Source organism: Canis lupus, chromosome 19 (assembly GCF_048164855.1).
Source record: "Canis lupus baileyi chromosome 19, mCanLup2.hap1, whole genome shotgun sequence".
Taxonomy (NCBI): Eukaryota; Metazoa; Chordata; class Mammalia; order Carnivora; family Canidae; genus Canis; species Canis lupus.
In genome coordinates, this window is record NC_132856.1 from 39,264,688 (window position 1) to 39,283,764 (window position 19,077).

At 48.9% G+C, this 19,077-nt stretch overlaps 1 protein-coding gene across 12 annotated transcripts in view; it reads left to right on the forward strand.

The window, feature by feature from the left end:
* Positions 1 to 19,077, forward strand: part of POC1A (POC1 centriolar protein A) — a 67,213-nt gene that overhangs the window by 32,338 nt on the left and 15,798 nt on the right. For 9 of the 12 annotated variants that reach the window (XM_072786001.1, XM_072785998.1, XM_072785994.1 and 6 more), the window contains one exon: positions 15,966 to 16,109. In XM_072786001.1, coding sequence (XP_072642102.1) covers positions 15,966 to 16,109 — 144 coding nt within the window. Of the gene's footprint in view, positions 1 to 7,727; positions 8,541 to 15,965; positions 16,110 to 18,625; positions 18,802 to 19,077 lie in introns of those variants that run through there. The other 3 variants (XR_012011964.1, XM_072786002.1, XM_072786003.1) reach the window with 3 other exon arrangements.

Consider the following 19,077-nt stretch of genomic DNA (forward strand, 5'->3'; position numbering starts at 1 on the left):
GCCCTCAGGTGAAGGTCTTTGCAGAACATTTTGGGGCAGTGTCTCCAGGTAGCAAGAACAGGACCAAGTCCCAAAACAGCGATAATAGCAATGGCGGCAAGAGGATGGAGCTATAGGAATGGACAGAGGCTGCACATCTTTCTCGGAGTAGCCCCTTGGAGTGGTAGCTTCCTGCCACTGGAAAATGCTCATCCATTTCACAAACAGGTAGGTCCCTATCCAGAGGAGAGTGGCACGATGCTTATAGGAAGGAAGGCCTATTTAATGACTTATATCAATAGGAGGCATGGTTTCAGAAATCCCTGGCAAGGCATGGTAAGACATACACGAGTCATGAAGATGAAAGAACCTGACTCTGGAATCTACACAAGGCCGGGAGGGCCCTCATGTCTGGCTCTGCGTGCTTGGGGACACATCTGGAGCATAAACTTGGGCACACATGCACACACCTTTCAGAGCTCTGTCATCTCATTCAGGGGTCTCATAACTCTGAGGTTTCCCTTTCCCCCTGGCAGCTAAAGCATGGGTTCAAGGTCAGTGGAGGTTCTATACTGCATGTGAGGAAATGAACCCAAATCATGGGACAGTGGATGGTGGGGTCCAGATACTGTGATGCCTTCCTACAAAGCATGCATGACACAGGGCCACTGCTGTGACACTGTCATTTTGCTGACAGTGGTGACAAGCATCTACAGCCCCATCAGGCCATGCTCAGAAGTCTTCTTACAGGGCAGGCAACAGAGACTGTATGGTTGCAGAACAGAGGGTGGGCACCAACTAAGGCTATTGGAATCTGAGGGTCTTCTTCAGTGCTATGCTAGTTTTTCAAACCCAGAAACCTGATAATGGAAGAAATGAGCCACAAGTGGAAGAGACTAGTTGCTTAAGTCTGACTATGATTCTTTGGGCTGCACTCCCCTGTTGCCCAGTGGAACTAGACTCAGCCATTTCTTTCCAGATGACCTTTCCTCCATGCAGCCCTCCCTGGGAGGCCTGAAGCTTGTGAATTCTTTCCGCCCCACCTACTGGAGCATTCTGCTTGCTGGAGCAGTCCCTCTTTCCTGGAGTCAGTTATTTGCTAGCCTGTTGTCTCCCCGGAGGGCTGGGGCCTTGGTCTCCTTGTGGAGGCCAGCATGTAACTGGCACATAGAATGCTCTGGAACTCAAGAGCTCAGTGAACACATGCCTACAGTCTGTGGGCAGTGTGGGTTGAGACTGTGAGGCAAGAGGCAGGCTCTGGCTCATTCTTTTGGTGTTTTTGATGGTCCCAGGTTAAATGGAGGAAACCACTTTCTGGCCTGGTTTGTCAGTTTGGGAGCAGGTGCTGTGGGCAGCGACTGGGCCATGGAGGGTCGTAGAATCTGCATATCTGGACTAGAAGTTTCAGTACTTCTCATTTTCAATGGAAAAAAGCCTTTTGCAGCTTATATTTTCCAGATTGGATGGCAGCGCTGGCCCATGTGGTGTAAGGGTGTTAGATAGCGCTTGTGTTTATGTTCTCATTGGTTACCATGGAAAAAATCAGAATAGATGGTTTCCATGGAGATTATCTTAAAATTAGTCTCTTTGACGGTCTGGACATTGCTGCAGGGTTCACAGAATGCTTGTGGTGCCATAGAGGGATTTCTCTGTGGTAATGCCAAAGGCTGGTCTGAACATTCATGGATTCGGACAAATCTACCTTCTGTGCTTGAAAATGCCAGGACACTGGGCTGGAGACATCCTCAACTTCTTCCTGGGGTCCCACTCGCCTGGCCTCAGCTCCACGGCTCAGTTGCCTGGGAGCTTTTTCTTTTTTACTAAATCAAACGAAACAAAAAAACCTTCATGGTGTGGAAAATTTCAAGCTAGGACAAAGTAGAGAGAATAGTATAACAGACCCCCATGTATCTTTCATCTAGCTTCAGCATTTTGCCAATCTATTTTGTTCATTCCTCCCCCTCCCCCCGCCATTTTTTTTAGAAGAGTTGGAGTATTTTTGTTTAATCCCAGATACATTATTTTACCCTAAATAAAGACTTTTCTTGGTTATGTAACTGTAGTGCTCTTGTCACATCCAACAAAATTAATAATCCCTTGCTATCAAATGCCTAGTCCATACTCACATTTTTCCACATCGTGTCAAGAATATGGCTTTGTGCTTTTTGTTCAAATAAGGATGTGGGAGGCTTTGAGAAAACCCACGTCTCCCTTCCCCAGCATGGTTCTGGTGCCTGGAGAGATTGAGCAGTCTTGGCCTAGAGGCGCAGTTGGGCTGGGGGCAGGAGGAGCTTCAAGGTGCCACTTCCCACCATCCTCAGGGATATTTGTATGTGAGCTCCAGGACATCCTTGTCGCAGCCCGGAGATGTGTCAACTAGTGCCGTCTGTCCTGGGGCAGGCATCCGCTGGAGGGCGCTGTCCGTCTTTGCAGCCTGCAGGGGGAGGCAGGGAGAGGTGATGTAACCTTGGTTCACAACAGCTGTACACAAGTTAATTTTCAGGGAAGGGGAGGCTGAGAGACCCCGTGGGATGCAGCCTCCCTCCACTCCTCCCTGGGGGCAAGGGCTTTGGCCCATAAGAGACCCACTGCCTCTGCGGGGTAGGCAGAGCTAGGCAGAGCTGGTCGTTGTTATCTGTCTTGGCAGGCTTTGCTTGTGTCCTGAGATGCTACACAAAATATGAATTGCCGAGCTTGGGAGTGATGCCCGGGTGTGGTCGGTGCCTCTAACGCTCTCCATTGAACTAAGTGCAAGGAGAGTTTAAAATAGCCAGCCTTTGTTCCCGAGGTTTTAAAAATTCAACCCCAGTAGTTACAATGAGCTGTCTTCAAGTGGATCTATAAATAAACTGCTACTGTTCCTCTTTGTCACCGAGAGCTTCGGCGTCTTCCAGAGACGTCGGCTCTGCCGCTCATCTTCATTAGCCGCCTCTCATCTGTGGGGCAGCTGCAGCCATCAGCAGGCTGGGCTGACAGCGCGGAGTTTGTAATGACAGCAACACGTTCCCTTATAAAAAGCCACATTTTAAAAGCCAAGATTAACTACACAGGGAAAGATGTATCTTCGCATTGGAGAAGCCTGGCAGAGAGGTCATCACCATTGATCAAGGTCAACACCCCTGATAATATGTCCTGTCCACATGAGTTCTGCGATGTCAGGTGGCTGGCTTTTGTGACGTTCTTGTCAAAAATGGATACCCTCGATCTGATTATGAGAAAATACTAGACAGAGGGACATTTGACCACACAATTGATCAGACCACTATTCTTCGAAAGTGTCATGGTCATGAAAGACCAGGGAAAACTGAGGAGCTGACCCAGTTTGCAGGAGACCAAGGAGAAATAGCTAAATGCAGCATGAGGTCCTGGTTGGGCTTCTGGAATGGCAGGATCCAAGGATTTTAGTAGAAAAACTGGTGAAGCTCAAATGGGGCCCTTAGTTTAGTTAATGGTATTGTCCCAAGGTTAGCTTCCTGGTCTGATCATTGTGCTGATGGTTATGTAAGATGTGAGCACTGGGGAAGCCTGGGGGAGGGATATATGGAAATTCTCTGTACTATTTTTTGCGACTTTTCTCTAAGTCTAAAATTAGTTCAAAGCAGTCTAATTTTTTAAAAGAAAATCTCCAGTGAGTCCTTGGGCTTCATCTCCCTCCCCGGATGCCATGATTCAGGTGTTTGCTGTGGGAGGACAGGTGTTTCTGTCTCGAGGGAGGGGTAGGTGACCCTAAGGTGCTCAGTCCCCAGCCTGGAGTGGGCCCCTCAGTAACATCTGTGGAACGGGACTGAGCAAGAGCTGGTCCTAGAAGAAACCGGTCATGTTCAGAGGGAATGCTCTCACAATGGTGCTGCTCACTGCTGTGGAGGATGCAAGTCCACGTTGTCTGCTCATCTGCTTGTCAATAGTATTGTTTGTGCAAGTGCTTCAGAGGTCACATCTGCTCCAGGAGCTCTGGGGCAGACTCAGCAGGGGTTCTCTGGCATGGGCACAGGCTCACAAGGACGATCAGGCCTGCCTTCTCCTGAGGCCTCCTCACCAACCCCCCTTCCTTCTGGTCCCTGTCGCTGACCCCTGGCTCTGCCTTACAGCCCTCTTGGGCCTGTTTCTGGCTGTACTAGGGATGAGGGCCTGGAGGACATCAGCCCCTAAAGGCCTGGGGCACTGTCTTGTTACCTCAGAGCCCCTGCAGGGAGGAGGGCCAGGGACCCCCTCTGTGCCAAGGAAAGTTCTCGCTGCATGATGGCCTGCTTGTTTTCTCACAGCCTCCACTTGTTGGCAGTTGCCAGGTCTTCCTCTCCTGGCTTATCCTTGCTCCTTTCTCCCCACAGCTCCCCTCACTTGGGTATGCCACTGCGGTGAGCCAGATCTGCTCAGCTCCACTGCTCTCTCTGGGGGGCATATTTGGACATTGGAATGACTTTCCAGTTCCTGCTTATCAAGGCAGTCCTTTTCACTTCTTTGAAGACCGGCTTTATACATCAGCCCTCTTGAGTGGGGGGAGATACTTGGAAACTCTCAGAGAGTGTGGCTGGGGGCAGCTGGAGCTTGGCTAGGAATGGAGCCCCGGAGAGGCTATTAGAGCCTGGATATAGAGGCCTCAATCTTGCCTTAAGCCTGGGTGAAGAGATGGTGTTCCTTGGTTTGTACATGCCAGGCAGGTCTGTGAGTGACTAACTTGTGATAGGATGCCACCTGCCTCAAAGGGACCGCTCCTTGAGGAGAGAAGACTGTAGGATGAGTGGCCTGGGTTACCTAGTCTCCTGGGTGGGTCCAGCACATGAATCCCTCATCCATTTTAGACCCATCCTTCGACTGCTTCACAATTCTTAGTTCAAAGGACACCCTGGGCAGCCTGGGTGGCTCAGCGGTTTAGCGCCGTCTTCAGCCCAGGACGTGATCCTGGGGATCCGGGATCGAGTCCCACGTCGGGCTCCCTGCATGGAGCCTGCTTCTTCCTCTGCCTGTGTCTCTGCCTCCCTCTCTCTCTGTTTCTCATAAATAAATAAAATATTTAAAAAACAAAAAAACAAAGGACACCCTGTCCTGTTTCCATCAGTGGGAGCCTGGGGTTATGGGGTGGCTCCTAAACCCAAATGTGATCAATTGTCATGGGGCATTTGATTGTGTTCAGAGGCTGCCCTGCTGGCCCCAGGCCCTGAGTCCCTGAGCCTCTTGGCTCCCTCCATGCACACAGATGACCTAGCACCCTGCCTTCCTTGGAAGCTTACTGTGGGGAACACGCAAAGGCACACTGCAATTCATACTCTAGATAAAAGCCAACACAGTACCCAAAGTCCACACTCATACTTAGGCTGGCTTGGAAGAACATTGGCAAGATTGTCGAATAATTAGATGATTTGAAGACACCAGAATTCCTCTTGGGTTCAGGGCTATGTTTAGAACCAGAAGTTTTCTCTCTTGTTGGACTCCAGGCCGGAACTCTAAATTATAGGGCAAACAAGGCTGTTGTATATCTAGTCCACAAATATGTGTGGTGGATATAGGACCAGGTTTCTTTTAGCTCTGATTTGAGAAAACGGCTGTGCCTTTTTTCCACTTGAAGAGCTAGAGAGGAGCATGAGCTCAAGTGAGCTCTGTCCAGTTTTCTGCCCTCCTTGCCAGGATCAGGTTTAGCAAACAGAGGCAGGCAGACATAGACACCCATTAACTTTTCATGAAGGCAAATTGTCAAAGCCAAAGTGCCTGAGGCAAAGACTGTAAGAAACGTGTCCATGAATCTCTGCACCCTCACTTAGCAGACTATGCAGTGAGCAGTTGGATAAAAGATTAAGTTGAAAAGATTTAATCACGGTGTGTGTGTCTGTTTCTTCCAGCATTGTGCTCAGTCTTGCTTTAAAAACAGTGATACACTTTGTTTTAAGTGGGCAGTGGCCAGTTGGGCTGCCGTCCAGTTCTGTACAGTCAGGTACCAGTGAGACAGTGCAGATCTTGGACCCAAGTCACCTTCCTCTCCCCTTTCTGGCCCAGAGTCAAGCCATGGACCTGGGTGCTTCTGTCTATGACAGGGATTCAGTTTCCAAAACAGGCCGAGCCGGGGGCAAGGTCCAGTGTTAGAGATTAAAAGAAAAGGAGAAATTTCCACCTTGAGCAGGTGTTAATAATTGACCACTCCACCCCGCAGAGCGGGGCATTCGGTCACATCAGCTCACAGCATCTTTTTGGTAAATCTCCAGCCATTCCTGGCTGCTGGCCAGGTGTGTGCAGACCTTGCTCGCTCATGACTGTCAAGTTGCATAGGGACCCCTGAGTGGTTGGAGCCTGACATTCCATAGACTGGGTGGCCGCTGCCTAGGCAACACTGCCTGGGGACCTCCACTGACGACCAGGGAAATTGTGGCTTTAGAATTGAACTGCACTGAAATGTGAATCTGGTTTTCTGCATCTGGGAACTGTAATCCCCAGACCAGTGGTAGGCCTCATGAGCCTCACCTGGGGTCTTCAGACTGGGGTTTTGCCCATTGGTAATGTCCAATAGAGAGGTAGTGATTTTCACCCAGAGTGCAGCATGGCTGTGATGGGTCGTGTTAAGTGCAGTGTCACGTGAGGGCAAGTGGAGCTTTTAGGATATTTCAGTTGTAGCTGCATCTTTTTTTTTACGTCAGGTTTATTAATATACATACATAACAAATATAGATAACAAATAGTAGCATTCACCATTTTATTTAATTTATTCTTTTTATTATTATTTTTTTTAATTTATTTTTTTTTGGTGTTCAATTTACTAACATACAGAATAACCCCCCGTGCCCGTCACCCATTCACTCCCACCCCCCGCCCTTCTCCCCTTCCACCACCCCTAGTTCGTTTCCCAGAGTTAGCAGTCTTTACGTTCTGTCTCCCTTTCTGATATTTCCCACACATTTCTTCTCCCTTCCCTTATATTCCCTTTCACTATTATTTATATTCCCCAAATGAATGAGAACATATAATGTTTGTCCTTCACCGACTGACTTCACTCAGCGTTTTTTTTTTTTTTTTAAAGTAAGCTTTACATCCAACATGGGGCTTAAACTCAAGACCCTGAGATTAAGCATCACATGCTCTACTGACTGAGCTGGCCAGGTGCCCCAGCAGTCACCATTTTAAAAATTGTAATGCTTGGGTGCCTGGGTGGCTCAGTTAAGCTTCTAACTCAGTTGTGAGATCGAGCTCAACATTGGGCTCCATGCTTAGCACAGGGTCTGCTTGGGATTCTTTTCCCCCTCCCTCTCCTTCCTCCTCTGCTTCTTTACCTGCTTGTGTTCTCTTTCTCTCAAACAAATAAATAAAATCTTTAAAAAGTGAATTGCTCTGTGAATTTGGACAGACACAGTTAATCACCACCCTGATCAAGGTACAGAATATTTCTATCATCCCAGAAATTCCTTTTTGCCTCTTTATATCAACCTACTCCTTCCACCTCCAGCCTCAGGCAACCACTAATCCACGTTCTGTCACTACAGAGCAGTGTGTATTTTTCAGAATTTGATATAAATGGAATCATGTAGTTACATATTCTTTTTGGTCTGTTGTTTTTCACTTAGCCTAATTCTTTTGAGATTCACCCATGTTGTCACATGGATCAATAGTTCATTTCTTTTTATTGCTGAGTAGTACTCCATCAAAGGGGTATATCAAAGTTTTTTCTATCTGCATGTTGGTGAACATCTAGGTTATTTTCAACTTTCAGCTATTATAAATAAAGCTGCTGTTAACTTTTATGTACTTGTCTTTCTCTCTTTTTAAAGATTTTATTTATTTGACACAGAGCGAGAGAGGGTGCACGAGTGCGAGCATGAGTGGGATGAGCAGAAGGAGAGGGAGAAGCAGACTCTCCACTGAGCAGGGAGCCCAGCCTGACTTGGGGCTTGATCCCAAGATCCAGGGATCATGACCTGAGCTGAAGACAGACGCTTAACCGACTGAGCCACCCAGGTGCCCCTCTCATTGAGTTTTGAAAGTTCTTATTATTCTGGATGCAAGTCCTTAACAGATATGTGACTTGCAAATATTTTCTCCCAGTCTGTAGTTTGTGTTTTCATTTTCTTGACAGTGTCTTTCAAAGAGCAGTTATGAATTTTGATAAAGTTCATTTTATCAACAGTCATGCTTCTGGTGTCATACCTAAGAAATCTTTGCCTGATCCAAGGTCATAAACATTTTCTCTTATGTTTTAGAAGAAAAGTTTATGTAGATATTATAGTTTAAGATTTTACATTTAGATCTGTGATCCATTTTGAATTCTTTTTATATGTGGTGTGAAGTATGTACCAAAATGCATTTTTTTACATGTGGATATCCAGTTATTCCAGCAACCATCTTTACTAAGTTGTTGTGTGCCTTTGTTAAAAATTAATTGATCAGATATCTGTGGGTATGTTTCTGGACTGTATTTGTTCCATTGATTTGTGTATGTCTCTTTTTACCAGTGCCACACTGTTTCAATTGCTATAGCTTTAGACTAAGTCTTGAAATCAGATAATGTGAATTTTCTAATTTTCTTTAAAATTGTTTTGACTTCTCTAGTTGCTTTGTCTTTTCATATAAATTTTGGAATCAGCTTCTTGTTTTCTATAACTTATTTCAGAGAACTGACATCTTAACAACATTGCGCCTTCAGTAAGTACACAAACATGGTATTCATTGATTATTGGTCTTTGATTTTACTCATCAGTATAGTGTAGTTTTCAACATAAAGATTTTTTGCATTTTTACTCATCAGTGTATTACAGTTTTCAACATACAGATATATTGTTAGATTTTATCTAAGCATTTTGTTGTGTGTTGAATGGTGGCCCCCTACTACCAAATATATCTGTGTCCTGACCCCCAGAACCTACGAATGTGATCTTATTTGGAGAAAAGGGGGTTTTGCCAATAGAATTAAGATAAATCTCAAAATGAAATTATCCTGGATTATTGGCCCTAAATCCGATGACAAGTGTCCTTATAAGAGACACACTGAGAGCAGAAAAGGCCATGTGAAGATGGAGGTAGAGACTGGAGCTATGCAGTCATAAACCATGGAATCCTGGAGCCACCAGAAGCTGGGAGAGGCAAGAAAGAAAGGATTCTCCCTTAGAGCCTCCAGAGGGAAGGGTTCCTTAATTTTGAACTTCTGGCTTCTAAAACTCTGAGAGAATAAATTTCTGTTGTTTTAAGCCACCAAGTGTGACAATCTGTTAGGATAGCTTTAGGAAAATAGCAACATATTTCATGATTTTTGGTGCTATTGAAAAGATAATAGCCAAGGATTTTTGAAAATTTATGAAAGGCATCAAACCAGAGATCCAAAAAGCTCAGAGAAGGGACAAGCAAACTAAATAAAACAAAACTCTACACAAATTACATTCAAGCTTCTGAAAAACCGAAGATTAAGAGAAAATCTTGAAGGTAGAGAAAAGAGACATTACATGCAGCAGATCAAAGGTAAGAATCAGGGGATCCCTGGGTGGCTCAGCGGTTTAGTGCCTGCCTTCAGCCTAGGGTGTGATCCTGGAGTCCTGGGATCAAGTCCCACGTTGGGCTCCCGCATGGAGCCTGCTTCTCCTTCTGCCTGTGTCTTCGCCTCTCTCTCTCTCTCTCTCTCACTCTCTCTGTCTCTCTCATAATAAATAAAAATCTTTAAAAAAAAAAAAGGTAAGAATCACAGAATTCTCATATGAAACTATATAATCCAGAAAACATTGGAATAACGTCTTTAAGGTATTAAAAGAAAAAGACTATCAGGACGCCTGGATGGCTCAATGGTTGGGAGTCTGTCTTTGGCCCAGGGTGTTATCCTGGGGTCCCAGGATCGGATCCCACATTGGGCTCCCTGCATGGAGCCTGCTTCTCTCTCTGCCTGAGGCTCTGCCTGTCTCTGTGTCTCTTATGAATAAATAAAATCAATAAACAAATAAAAGAAAAAGACTGTCAACCCAGAATTCTGTACTTAGCAAAAACATCTCTTAAAAATGAAAGAGAAATAAAGACTTTTTTGCAGACAAAAGCTGAGAGAATTGATGACCATCAAATTTGCTCTATAAAAAATGTTTTCTTTTCTCTCTCTTTTCCTTCTGGGATTCCAGTCACACGTGTTATACAATCTGATATTGTCTCACAGTTAATGGATGCTTTGTTCTGGTTGCCCCCACCCCTTTTTGTGTCAGTTTGAGGAATTGATCAAGATTGAAGAACATTGATTTCCTCAGCTCAGCTGAGTCTACAAATTAGTCCGTCAAAGCCATTCTTCATCTCTGTTACTGCCTTTCCTGTTTCTAGCATTTTCGTGGACTCTTTCTTATAACTTCTGCCTCTCTGGTATTCCCCATCTGTCCATGTGTGTTGGCCACACTTTCCAGTACAACCTCTAACATATTAGTCATAGTTACTTTACATTTTATGTCTGATAGTGCCACCATCAAAGTCTGATTCTGCTGATTGCTTTTTTTTTTTTTTTAAGATTTTGTTTATTCATGAGAGACACAGTGAGGAGAGAGAGGCAGAGACATAGACAGAGGGAGAAGCAGGCTCCCTGCAGGGATTCCAATGCAGGACTCTATCCCAGGACATTGGGTTCACGACTTGAGCCAAAGGCAGATGCTCAACCACTGAGCCACCCAGGTGCCCCTGCTGATTGCTTTCTCTCTGACAGTGGAGTTTCTTTCCTTGCCTTTTTGTGTGTCTCATCATTTTTGATTGAATGCCATACATCATGGTTAGGACAGTAGAGACAAGTAAATAGTCTTATCAGGAGTTGAGCTGAGTTTAGTCTTACTGTGTTAAGTAAGTGAGTCTTACTCACTTAAGGTGAGGTCTGGGTGTAGGAGGGTTTTTCCTCAGTGTTCCTGCTCCATCCCCAGCTTTCATCCTTCCCAGGCGGGGCTGGGGAGGTACTCAGCCTTTAGAAATTTGTTGGCTTAATTCAGTTCTTCTCACTCACTTATGTGGCTCTCAGTGTCCCTTCCTCCTATGCTTTGCCAGAGGTGAGCTAATGTTCACTTTGGTTTCCGTAGAAGAGTCTGTCTTTCCTTGGATTTCAGGCTGGTTTCTTGCTTCATGACTTCAGTTCTCTGATTTAAGAAAGTTACGATTCCTTTGAGTTGTCGGTCTTTTTTTTTTTGTTAGGATGGGGTTTTCCCCAACTCTCTACATCTAGGCAGAGGCTCGTTATCCGTATCTGCATCTTGATGACGTATAAGTGAGACCGTAGCCAGTCCAGATGGGTTGATTTCTTGTCACAAGGAAGGCCTGCAAGCTGTTTTGTTGTTTGTTTTTTAGTAAATTTATGGGTTGGTGACCCATGTGTTCGAGTGGCTGAGATCAGCCAGATATTTCTGCAGTTTCTACTGTGTGAAAGTGCTGAGCTCCTGGTGGCGTGTGACAGGCCGGTGGCAACAGAGTGAGACAAGCAAAAGATTAACGTACTGTGAGAGCCCAGGATCCCATAGCTGGGTGGGGTGAGAGGGGATACCTACAGATCCTAAGTGAGAGTTCCACGAAGTCAAATAGATTTGTCTTTTCTGAGTTTTTGCCTTTTTCTCTTTGATGTTAAGAGATTTGTATTTGACCAAAGTAAAGCATGTCAGCCTGGTGCAGCTCTGTAGGTATATAGTGTGTGCTGATGTCATTGTGACTTTGCTGGTGCACACTGTCCCTGTGAACCACCAGGCACGGGCCTTAGGGACCCTTTGATGTTGAATGGGCAAAGCACTGATAGCATTTCCCTCTTACATGTTGCTCCCGGTGTTCCGTCACTGTCATTACTCACAGCCCTGTATGTGCGTCCCTTCCCAGTCCTGTTCGTCATCTCCTTATCTCTGCTTATCGCTTGTTTGCCAAGCTCTGGGAAATGCCACATCTCCAGGGTGCTGGAGTGCAGGTGAGTGCTGTGATGCTGTGTAGGGTGGGGCCACTGGCCCTTTGCCTTTGGAAGTTTTCATTACATAGGAATGTCACCATGGTGGGCTGGGCTCTCTGAGGTATCCCGTGTGTGCGAGGGCCTGCTCTGTGTTCAGCTCCATGCCGAGCAGGCATTCCAGGGCAGGCAGGTGGGGGAGTGACGCAAAAAGTGTTAGACGCAGGAGTAAGAGGAGTCGGGCATGTGGAAGCAGAACTGCTGGCCATGTCACCTGTCAGAGGCAGTCTGATGTCAGGGAACTGCCTGTACTTTGGGTTCCGATCCCAGCTCTTGTTTCCTGGTGACTTCGAGCAAGATCTCTAACCTCCCTGAGCCTGCTTCCCCATGTGAAAAATAAAGTTAATAATGCCTGCTCTGAAGGGCCACTATAAGAATTAAATGAAGCAACATGTATAACACTGGCACATGGTAGGTAACAAGGGGACAATAGCCATTGCCAGGCACCTTTATATGCCGGCCTGGTGTTGTGTTAAGTGCTGGAATGTCCACCATTGAGAGCAGACAGGAAGCAGAAAAGGGTCATGTCCTAGGGAAGCTAAGACGAGGACCAGCCAGTGCGGCCAGAGGAATAGCCCGGGGCAGGCAGGACCCTGGGCCTGTGAGTGAGGCCTGAGGCTGGGGCCCTTCGGCAGGTCACCTGCTTCCTGAGCCTCTGTCTCCTTTGTTGTAAAATGGACACAGCCCATGAGAGCTTGGAGTAGGTAGGAGGACGTGGCAGCCCCTGCGGCCCTGTCCTCCAGAGGCTGCCTCCCTGGCTTGGCACATGGCTGCTGTCCTCAGTGCACCTTTGGAGCTGGGTTCCTGTTGCAAGTCAGTGGTGCTCCCCTGCACCCCCCCCCAACTCCTCATCATCACTGTGCTTCCAGAGACTCAGCTCAGCACTGTCAGTTTCTGGGCCATTTTTCAGAAACACTCAGAATTTCCATTCCGTCGTTCCCAGGCAGCAGGCAGCACCCGTCTGGCCACTCCTTGAGGATGCTGGCTGTCAGGACAGAGGGCTGCCTGGCTCCCACCCTCCCTCCTGAGGCCTTTCCTCAGGGAGCAATGGCAACTCACCATCCGTAAGAAGAGTGTGCATGTCTGGAAGGTGGTGGTGGGGGGCCGTGGTTGTCCTTCGGAAGCATCAGGCCCGGGGCTGGAGCTGCTTCTCAAGAAAGGCCTGCTGGTGATGTCAGAGAGGTGCTTTCACAGCCCAGCCCTCTGAGGGGCAGGCCCAGTCATCACCCCCATCTAGCAGGTGAGGAAGTAGAGGCCGAGGGCCACCTCACCAACCATGCTGGAGCTTGGATGTTGGCCAAGGCCTGTCTGAATCCCTCCCCGTCACCGCTGTACTCTGCTGTGTCTCCTGACATTACTGCCTGGGGCTGGGGGCTGCTGGGGTGAGTGAGGGCTGCTCAAGGCTTCTGAAACATTTCCTTTCAGGGTGGACTCCTAAGCATTGGGGTCTGAAACTGTGCGCTGGTCATTGTTAACAACAACCAATGTTGTGGTTGAACGGCCTTTGTACCTCTTATTATAATTACATGATACCCTTGAGCAGTAACCATTGGGAACTTTTGAAAAAAAATGAAGGTTTATTGCTAACAGGACCTAGATATAAAACAGCACATGTGAAGCCACACAGCAAAGATGAGGGTAGAAGGTAGAGAGAGGGAGCGCCTGGGGTTCTACTTTATTTGGGATTGAGGGTAGAGACTTAGGGATTTTAAGGGCTCACTCTTTACTAGTGAATTTTAAACATAAGTGGGAATTGAAGGAAAAGCCACGTGGCCATATAGTTAATTATCAAAATCTACCCAGATCTCAGAAACAAAAGAGCTGGGAGGTGGCCCAGCTCTTTATCTGGTCATGGGCTGGCAACGTGCTGGCAACGTGCTGGCAACGTGTTTATTCAAGATAGCCCTCTGCAAGTGGATGCCTCTTGTAAGTGGATGCCTGGGCAGTCAAGAAGTCAAGCACTTGCATTACAAAACAGTAGAAAAACCCCACAACTCTCAGGGCTTACACTTAGGGAAGTGCATTGATTCCTGGAGGACAGGAGCTGGGCCCTGGTAGACTAAGGTCTCACAGAGTGGCTGCAGCACCACCGCAGACACACCAACGATGGGCTTGCGCACATGGCACTGCTCCTGTTTTCAAGAATACTCCACTAGCTTTGGGTCTCACATTCAAATTCTCTTTAACCGCCAGAGCCTGTGTTTTCCCAGGTTCAAATGGACATGCACTGGAAAGTTTGCTATCTGTGAAACTAGGACACTCTCCAAATAAAGGAAAATAGGCAGTAGAGACCATGTGCCAAACTGCCCTCCTTGGCTGGTTGGGAATCTTCTCCTGGGCTGATTCTTTTCAAGGACTCTGATTCCCGCCCAGGTGAGCATGTCCAGGGCGGAGCATCTTCCTAGGGCTAGGCCACTGTGAGTTCATCCAGGATGGGTGAACTCAGATGGGCCCACTCAGAGATGCAAGCCGACTGCTGCTGGCAGGTGTGCAGGCATCCTATAGGTGAGAGCCCCAGTCACAGCCAGTATACTCTACTGGCTGGATGAGGTAGCCTTGGTTCTGTGGCACATGGGTAGTTGGCAAGTGTTGAGCCCAGTGATGTCCCAGATTCAGAAGGGAGAGGGGTGATAGGTGGAGGCAGGAGATAGGGAGAGGGACACAGACACATGGACAGGCAGTGGGCCCTGTGGTCAGGCTGGTATTGGTTCATCCCACTTGTGTGCTGGCCCTGGATATATAGTGGCTAGAGGAGCAGGGCAGGGGTGGGGCGGGCCCAGGTGTGTGGGAACACAGAGCTGCTGCTGACCATGAGTTCAGGGTTGCAGAGCAGGTGGAGGATAGGATGCTGGGACAGAGGAGAGGAAGGGTGGATGAGGGCCTTCTGATAGGGAGGCCCTTGGGAACTGGGCAGGAGGGTGCAGAGCAGAAGGGGAGCTGTGGAAGGAGGTAGGCTGGAGCCGGATGTCTTGTCAAGGGGCTTGAGTTTTCTCCCAGAGGCGGTGGGGATCCCTGGAGGACTGGCAAGGCCAGGGAGTGACGTGGTAACCTTTGGAATGTCTGTCTGTGAGGTCGTGGTTTAAAACCCTAAGCCCCAAGTGTGGCTGCCTTTAAGGGTAACCGGGACTTTGGGGCCGGCCTAGAATGTGAACCTCATTTGTACAGGGAGCAAGTCCACAGAGGAATTGGAGGCTCCAAGACCAAAACTGAGGCGTCTGCCAACTGTGTCCTTGGGAACCGGGTGGCTCTGGGAACCCACCTTGCTGAACACATGCACAGTGTTCAGGTTAGGAGAAGGTTAGGAGAAGCATTCATCTATATGTAGAATGGTGCCTGAATTGGGGGGGAGGGGTGTCACATGTTAGAATGAGGTGAATCCCCTTAGGAAATCACTTGTGCTCAGTGGTTGTGGATGAGTGTTTTGGGGGCATGTGGCAGAGGTTAGGCTGGCTTTGGCATTTGAGAGCTGAAACACCTTAGGCAGGAACACTGATCCCTCACATTCTGGAATGCAGCAGCAGCCCAGGGTGCCTGACCCGTGGATTCTGACTCCCACCAGCCATCTGGATGTTCACATACAATGCTGGTTTTCCCAGGGATTCTGCACTAGGGCAGGGTTGAACGTTCCCCCCCAGTTCTAGGCCATCCCCATGCTAGGGGTGGGGAATTGGCATTGAGCTCACCAGGAAAGGGGGTGACTTCAGGGTCTCCAGACTCTCAGAGGCCTACCAGAGGGTGCAGGCTGCATGAAGAGCCCGCAGCTGGCCTGGCCTTGGCCTCCCAGATGGCCTCCAGGAACCAGCGGAGGGCACTCACCCACCCGCCTGCACCTCCCTTCCAGGCTCCTCCAGCCGTTACTGCCAAGTGCTCTGGTTGCACTCCTCACCCGTGGCCTCTGTCCTGGCAGGGCGTGCATGGCCCGGAGGTGGGAGTACTGCCCCACCGTGTTTCTCCCCAGTCTTTGGGACTTATTTTCTCCAGTTTGCTGGTGGTTTTCCACTTCATCCTTTGGAGGGACCATTCTCTCTGTGTTTCGCTAAGCACTGAATGGGGACTGAAGGACTCCCTTTCTTTTCATTGTCTTTAGCCAGAAGTGGATTTCCCCGTCCCTCCAGGAGGAGGCAGGAGTCAGGAGTCGGTGCAGAGCCAGCTCCAGGAGCCTATCAGCATGCCCCAGACGCTGACCAGCACGCTGGAGCACATCGTGGGCCAGCTGGACGTCCTCACCCAGGTAGGCCATGACGTGTGTTTATCCCACGTGGCCTGGCATCTGGACCATTTGAAGGTGGGCCGCAGGTGCTATATTTTTAAAAAAACATAATCATAATGGACCTACTTTCCAGCCCAAATTAATGAAATTGCAGTGCCTGCCCTGAGATCCTGGTTCTCAGGGCCATCTGAGCCTTGGCCAAGCCACTGGTCCCCAAAATCACCAGTGCTGGATCCTGTAGGGTGTCCCCTCCCAGGGCTGGCCTGGGCCACAGCAGAGCTTTGAAAGAAACACTGTCCATTCATCCCACTCATTGCAGGGTGGGCACTCCAGGGACATGCCAGGGAACTGTGAGCAGTGAATCAATGCATCTGGGAGTCCAGGCTCTGGGTTTGAGGGTTTGAGCTGGCACTGCTCTTATCCTCCATGCAACCTTGGCGAAATCCCTTCGGCTCTCCAAGCCCTGGTGCGCTCTTCTGTGATGTGCAGTGGTCATGCAGTGGTCATGGACTCCATGTCCTGTTTGTGGTCAGGATTAAAGGAGATGAATCTTTGGGAAGTATTTGGCTTACTCCTGGCTCTAGGTAGGTGCTCAGTAAATGGTAGCTGTGTTGCTGTGAGCAGTGTCATCAGCAAGATAGGCGTGGACTCCAACCTCTGGAGCATATGTACATTTGGCAGTTTGCAATACAGAAAGAATCACAGTGCAACAGTTTCCCTAAGAGCAGAATGCCCTGGCAAGAGGGGGCAGCCAGTACCATGGGCATGAGAGTGGCCCTGGCAGAGGGAGCAGCCTGCCTGCAGGACTGGGGGCCACTGGCACATCTAGGCAATGAGCAAGGCCCAGCATGGCTGTATGGGGCATGTGGGGGAGCGGGGGGCAGGCCAGGATGTAAAGGGTATCAGGCCCCTTCCACACCTGGGCTGTGGGTGTAGACCACCTTCTTCTGTGACAGCTCATGGGTAGACCAAGGGTATGAGAGGACTGCAAAGGACCCTTGAGTCTCTTACAGAAACAGAGCTGAAACGGCATGGCATCATTTCTCTGTCTCTGGATCTGGAGCCAAGTGAGCAAAGCTCCTCTGCGTCATGTCACATGGTCCACGGAGTGTCACAGCATCCCAGCTGGTACTGCACACCTTGGGCCCAGGGAAGAAAGGACATTTGAAGGGAAAGGTCAGACATTGGTGGCTGGGGATGGGAGGGGGAGGGGTACAGGACAACTGCAGGCACATCAGACATTTCTGAAAGCCTGTTAACCCTTGAGAAGATGGCATGTGCTAAGAGAAGTAGGAGCAACGTGCATATCCCCCACCTCAGATGCATCAGAAACTGCCGAGCCTGCCTCATGTTCTTCACAGCCTTGTCAAGTGAGAGATCAGGGGAGGTGGAATCAATTAGAACTTTATAGGATAAAATTGGAAATTAAGTCTGAGAAGATGGTTAAAAATAGCTTCATTGGATCGCTTCATTGGATCACTTCATTGGAGTATAGCACTAAAAGCGTTTCCTGTCACTGTGTTTCAGGGATGCACACTGGAGGTTTTGTTATGTGTTAGCAGTTCTGAATGTGATAGTAACTTTGTAGAAAACTGGCATCACAGAGAATAATGAAGGCTCTCTTGTGGCCTGGGCCTCTGGCCCTGGGTCTCAATGGCTCTGTGGGCACCCTTGTCCTACCTCACACCGTCCAGCCCCTTTGCAGATCCAAACAGCACTCCACCCCCGACCAGATGCCAGTCACCTGCTCTGCCAAACAGCGTGCATTCCTGAATGTTCCTGACGGACTTGAAACATCCTAAGGAGGAATCTTGGTTTCCACAGATGAAGCCCCAGTTGAGGCCTCAGCCCATTTCCAGAGCAGTAGAAGTACATTTGTGCTAACCAGCATGGTGTCCTTAAGCTTGGTTCCTGGTTGTTTTCCAGACATACCTCCTCTTCTGGATTTGGGGCTCTAGCTGAGGTGTCCAAGCCACAGCCAGAGCTATGCCCTGTGGGCTTGGGCATTCACTCCTCTTGGAACCAGCTTGGCTGTGGGCAGCCCCCTCTCTGGAGGCTCCTCAGAGGCCTAAGAGCCAGGTGACCCTGCTGTGTATAGCTGCCCACGTAGGTTGCTTAGCCGGGCTCTGAGCCTCTTTGGTCTGTATTGGCCTTACACGCTGCCCCCTCAGTGAGCGCTTCTCACCATCCTGATGTGCCTGTGTGCTCTGGAGGGGTGGAGGTGTCTCAGCTACCCTAACATGGACTCCTGCCTCAGAGTTGTCTGAATCATGCTGTTCTCTGTCTCACCCCCCTCACTGCCCCTTCCCTCCCCCTCAAGGAAGTCTACTTCAAAGAGGCTTCTCAGGGGGAAGCTGCCTTCCGGGGCCTTCAGTCCTCCATCCCGTAGAACATCCTCCAAGGAAGAACTGTGGGGGCTGTAGTGGCTGGGGATGTTTATTGAGTGAGTCACAAAGCCTCCAGCCCCTGGGTGACATGAGCAGGATACCCCGTTGTGGAAACTCACAGTTCTCAGAGCCTGTCTTCCTGCTCCACAGGCTGGTGTGACCCAGTGATTGAGTCCTCCTCTCTGGATGTTCATGGTCCATCTGCGCCAGTCTGAAGGACCAGTCTCGGTCCTCTTCAGTGGCATTTCTATGCAAAGCAAAGGCCTGGAGGTCGGTCAGCTGAGTGCACGCCCATGAAGAGGGATGACTCAGCTTGCTTGGGCAAGGTGCTTAATCTCTGGGCCTCAGTTTCCAAATCTGGAGAATAGTGAGTAGCCACCTCACAGGACTCATGTGAGGATTAGATGTGTTAGCTTGTGTGAAGCTCTTTGAACAGTGCCTAGCAGTGCCATGTGCCGCCCCTGCCATTGTTCAGGCCCTGGCAAGGGTGGCAGGGGTGGGGGTCACAGCGGCACCAGAAACAGCCTCCCCAGTTCCCCACTGTCTCCCTGCCCAGAAGAGCCATGCCTCCGCCCTCACAGTGGGGGTGGCAAGTTCCCTAC